At 36.2% G+C, this 5060-nt stretch overlaps 1 protein-coding gene across 1 annotated transcript; it reads left to right on the top strand.

Annotated features, from left to right (window-relative positions):
- The first annotated feature begins 1228 nt into the window (after positions 1-1228).
- Positions 1229-2143, top strand: LOC116872598 (taste receptor type 2 member 7-like). The gene has a single exon (XM_032865916.1). It carries the CDS (start codon positions 1229-1231, stop codon positions 2141-2143), a length of 915 nt encoding a protein of 304 aa, XP_032721807.1.
- The last annotated feature ends 2917 nt before the right edge of the window (positions 2144-5060 follow it).

Genomic DNA, 5060 nt, shown 5'->3' with positions numbered 1-5060 from the left:
TTGTCTTTAAGTCTATGTTGTCTAATATAAGTACAGCCAGTCTGGCTTTGTTTTGGCTCCATTTGCATAAAATGTCTTTTTCTATCCCTTTCCTTTCAGTTTGAGTATGTCCTTCCACCTAAGGTGTGTCTCTTATAGGTAGCATATTGATAAGTCTTATTTCTTATTAAAAGTATTTCAACTGTCTTATTGAAAATATTTCTTAATAGAATCATTATTTTCTTGCTGGGGTAAATACAGTATGAAGACAGACATTTAATAGCGTTACTAGTAGGTAATATTTGTTGAGTGTTTAGTATGACCTAGCCACCGAGCTAAGCGGCTTGAGCACCATATTTTATTTATGAAGTAATAATGATTTATTTACATTTGATATGTGATGTACCTAAAGTTCAGTAAGGTTATGTGAACATCTCTCTGTAACAAGAGATACAATAACCTTTTGAAATTATGCTGTTCGGTATGAGCACTGGATGATGGCAACATGACAATTAGTTGTACTAGTTAAGCCCTACTTCTATCACTGTAGTTTGCGGAAACCCAGGGCAGAATTCTACAAAGAAAACTTAAAAATATGAGCGATCATTCAGAGGGATGAAGGATTCTTCTTCCCAGGAAAAGATTTTCAAGTCTGGAGAAGAAATGACCTTTGTTGAGTCGGGGGAGTAGGGAGTGGGGAGGAGGAAATTTCTTAAAATGTTTTGGAATTATTATTAGGAAAAGAAAATTATTATGAGGAAAGAGTCACATCTGAGGTTGGATACTTGTGGCAATAATAAAAAAATAGTTGTCTGTCCTGAGGAGGTATCATTTGTCATTGGGAAAAAAAAACAAAAAAACAAAAAAAAAACAACCCGAAAGATAAAAAGGAAATAGAAATGTAAATAAAACATATTTATAATCATATTTTTTTAGCAAAGTTGAGTAAGAGTGATAACTGATTAATGCCAATTTGGCAATTTTCCCTAGGATGTAATCGGAAGACCTCATCATCATTCAAATCTTTGGATTTGCATCCCCATAGTTTCTTTTAAAGGCACCAGATTCAAAAAGTAGTCCCTCTGATTTTCTTCCTTAGGGTATAAGTCGGCTGCAAGGTTCTACTTACGATCCAGGAGTTGGAAGAAGATCAGATTTCTCAGGGCTCTACGCTCCTATCCGCAAGGTCATCCAGAGGAGGTATTTAATCCCCATCCACAAGAAAAAGCTGCGACTCGTGGTAGGAAACATGGCCTCCTTCTTGTCAGCGATTCCTCATGTTATTATTATGTCAGCAGAATTTATCACAGGGTTTACAGTAAATGGATTTCTTATCCTCATCAACTGTAAAGAACTGATCAAAAGCAGAAAGCCAACACCAATGCAACTCCTTTTCCTATGTATAGGGATGTCGAGATTTGGTCTGCTGATGGTGTTAATGGTGCAAAGTTTTTTCTCGGTGTTCTTTCCACTCTTTTATAGGGTAAAAGTTTATGGTGCAGCAATGTTGTTCTTCTGGATGTTTTTCAGTTCTGTCAGTCTCTGGTTTGCCACCTGCCTTTCTGTATTTTACTGCCTCAAGATATCAGGCTTCACTCAGTCCTATTTTCTTTGGCTGAAATTCAGGATCTCAAAGTTAATGAGCTGGTTGCTTTTGGGAAGCTTTCTGGCCTCCATGAGCACAGCAGCTCTGTGTATTGAGGCTGATTACCCTAAAGACACAAATGATGATGATGTCCTCAAGAATGCCACGCTGAAGAGAACTGAACCCAAGATAAGGCAAATTAATGGAGTACTTCTTGTCAACTTGGCATTACTATTTCCCCTAGCCCTATTTGTGATGTGCACTTTTATGTTACTCATTTCTCTCTACAAGCACACTCATCGGATGCAAAATGGATCTCATGGTGTTAGAAATGCCAGCACAGAAGCCCATATAAATGCATTAAAAACAGTGATGACGTTCTTTTGCTTCTTTATTTCTTATTTTGCTGCCTTCATGGCAAATATGACATTCAGTATTCCTTATAGAAGTCATTGCTTCTTTGTACTAAAGGATATAATGGCAGCATTTCCCTCCAGCCATTCAATTATAATCATCTTGAGTAATTCAAAATTCCAACAACCTTTCAGGAGACTTCTCTGCCTCAAAAAGAATCAATGAAGATGAGAAGCAATGTAAAATATTGTGTATTTCTTTGACATGGATTCAGCAGACTTGTGTTTTGTTTCTGGTTACTCATGTATTTTGTGTGCTCTCTTTCTGGCAATTTCCTTCTCATCTCCTATACCCAGGACATGGGAAACACGAATTCTGATACTGGATGGATAAGATAATTATTTTTCCAGGGATTCTATATTTAAAAATATCATGATAGTGACACATTTAAATAATTAGTACTTGTAGTAGAGAGATAATTGTGTTATAAATCAGAAAAAAATGATCTGTTATCTGTCTTCTCAGGTCATTGAAAATCTTCTGGTTTTGATGAGCAAAATCAGACTAATTTAGGCTAAGAGTTGGAACAATATAATAAATTTGACTATTTGAGTAAACCTAACTATTTCTCAAAGAGCATCAGTAGTGTAATAATTATTAGAATGCAAATTATATGTTGAAAGTGTATATATGTTAAGGCAATTGTATTCAGATATACAGATTGAAGTCTTAATTTGCTTTTGATGTCAGTTACTAGTTCAGGTTCATAAATGATAAGATGCAAATAGAGCTAGTACGCATGTGCATATACACACAAAATCCAGAGTCTCCATTTTTAACAAGATGAATAAATCTTTTTCAATTCCCTGAAGTGTTAAGCTCACGCCCAGAGAGAATATGAGTGAGGTCGTTGACAATGAAGTCCCAGCAGGAAAATGTTCAGCTGTTGTCTTTACCCCCTAACTAGTGTGTTGATTCTTTCTAACTGGAAATGTTGTCTGGGGTATGGCAGCAGCAAATGACTTGAAGATCTAAGGTGAAAGTTTTGAGTATGTGGATAGATTTAAGTGAATTCTGCTCTTTCTAAGGATTTTAAAGTCTTGCTTTAGGAAAGAAAAATAATTTTTGTAATATCTTACACCTTGGGATATCTGTTGGAAACCCTCATTGGCTCCTAAACAAACAAACAAACAGATGTGCAGTTACTGTAATTGTAAATAAATTGTGATTAGGTGAAATGGAAGTTGCAAGGATAAAAAAAAAAAAAACAAATCTAGGTGTGTGTGCCTATGTGTGATTTTTTTTTTACTTTACAAAATATTTTTATATGCAATTGTTTACTTCATCTTCAGAGCACATTGTAAAGTAGAAGTGGCATTATCTCAATTTTCACTTGCAAAAGTAAGGTTGGGAGAGGTCATTACACATTCTTAAAGTCCATCAGCTACACTCATTGGTGTAATTAGGACTCAATATATAATGGAATTCTTCTTATAACACTGTGCTATGAGGCCATGCTCTATGCCATAGATAAATGTAAGAAAATATTTAAATTTCCTAACTCGGAAAGTATAACAGTTGCTTTACAGTATCACTGAGCACAAAGCATTTATGCTCAAAGTACATAAGTTACATCAATAAATGCTGTTTCAGCGTATGCCAAATATTGGTCTCTAATTTCTGTAGGGGTGTATAGTTTTATAGAGGTAGTAGGACAATGGAAATGGTACTACATGGAGTTGATGGGAATTAGAAAGAATAGAAGTTTATTGATCCAGTTTTCTATGTAATGATTCTGAACTTTCAAATGTGTTTGCATTTTCAGAGACCCTTAGTTTTTGTGTTAGGTTTTACTAACTAATTTTAAAAGTTTTTAAGTCTGTGCTTAAGTCCCTTTTTAAAAATTGTATTTCTTGGGGCACCTGGGTGGCTCAGTAGGTTAAGTGTCTACCTCTGGCTCACGTCATGATCCCAGGGTCCTTGGATGGAGCCCTGCATCGGGCTCCCTGCTCAACGGGGAGCCTGCTTCTTCCTTTCCCTCTTTCTTCCCTGTCCCCCACTGCCACTCACTCTTCTCTCTCTCACGCTCTCTCTCTGTCAAATAAATAAATAAAATAAAAATTAAAATAAAATAAAAAATGGAAAAAATAAAGGGGCACCTGGGTGGCTCAGTGGATTAAAGCCTCTGTCTTCGGCTCAGGACATGTTCCCAGGGTCCTGGGATTGAGCCCCATGTCGGGCTCTCTGCTCAGCAGGGAGCCTGCTTCCTCCTCTTTCTCTCTCTGCCTGTCTCTCTGCCTACTTGTGATCTCTGTCTGTCAAATAAATAAAATCTTAAAAAAAAAAGAAAAAATAAAAAAATTATTTTATTTATTTTATTTTTATTTTATTTAAATAAAATAAAACAAAAAACACAAAGCAAAAAAAGTCTGCACTTCCCCATTGTAGTTTACTATGATATTTCCAATACCTAGTTTCAAGGAATAAAAATCAGATGGCAGTTTTTTTTTCTTTAAACCATCTTTAAATTCTTAAACAAAACATTTTTGCTTTTCAAATATATACTAAATTTTCTAAGAAATTTAGGCAGCTCTACCAGTATTCTCAAGTATTGTACCATATGTACTGTAATGTGTTAAAGCCTCTATAATAATTTTAGTCATAAAATCACACTTTAAAAAAAGCAAGGCATTCCTTTGGGCGCCTGGGTGCTTCAGTTGGTTAAGCATCTGTCTTCAACTTAGGTCATGATCCTGGGGTCCTGGGATTGAGACCTGCATGGGGTTCCCTGCACAGCGAGGAGTCTGCTTCTCCCTCTCTCCCTCCCCCATCCCCCCATTCTCTGTCTCTCTCACAAATAAATAAAATCTTGAAAAAAAAAAAAAAGCAAGGGTTTGCTACTACATGAAAGAAGTTTTAGAATCTATATTAGTAATTCACTCACTATTTCCCTCACTAAAGCAGAGGTTCTCAAATTTAAATGGACATCAGAACCACCAAGGGGCCCATTAAAACAGATTGCTGCACCCCACCTGCAGAGCTTAACTCGGGTAGGGCCTGAGAATGAGCATTTAGTAAAGGTATCATGCTGGTGGTCAGAAACCACACTTTGGGAACCACTGATTGAGAGTCAGTGTATTGT

The sequence above is a fragment of the Lontra canadensis genome, unplaced genomic scaffold (genome assembly GCF_010015895.1).
Source record: "Lontra canadensis isolate GAN:19392208 unplaced genomic scaffold, GSC_riverotter_1.0 scaffold2, whole genome shotgun sequence".
Classification (NCBI taxonomy): domain Eukaryota; kingdom Metazoa; phylum Chordata; class Mammalia; order Carnivora; family Mustelidae; genus Lontra; species Lontra canadensis.
The sequence above is the reverse complement of the archived record's forward strand: the minus strand, read 5'-3'. Positions and strand labels throughout refer to the sequence as shown.

Bases quoted from the DNA above. Each gene is read 5' to 3' on its own strand.
- LOC116872598 (XM_032865916.1), top strand. From the start codon at position 1,229: ATGGCCTCCTTCTTGTCAGCGATTCCTCATGTTATTATTATGTCAGCA.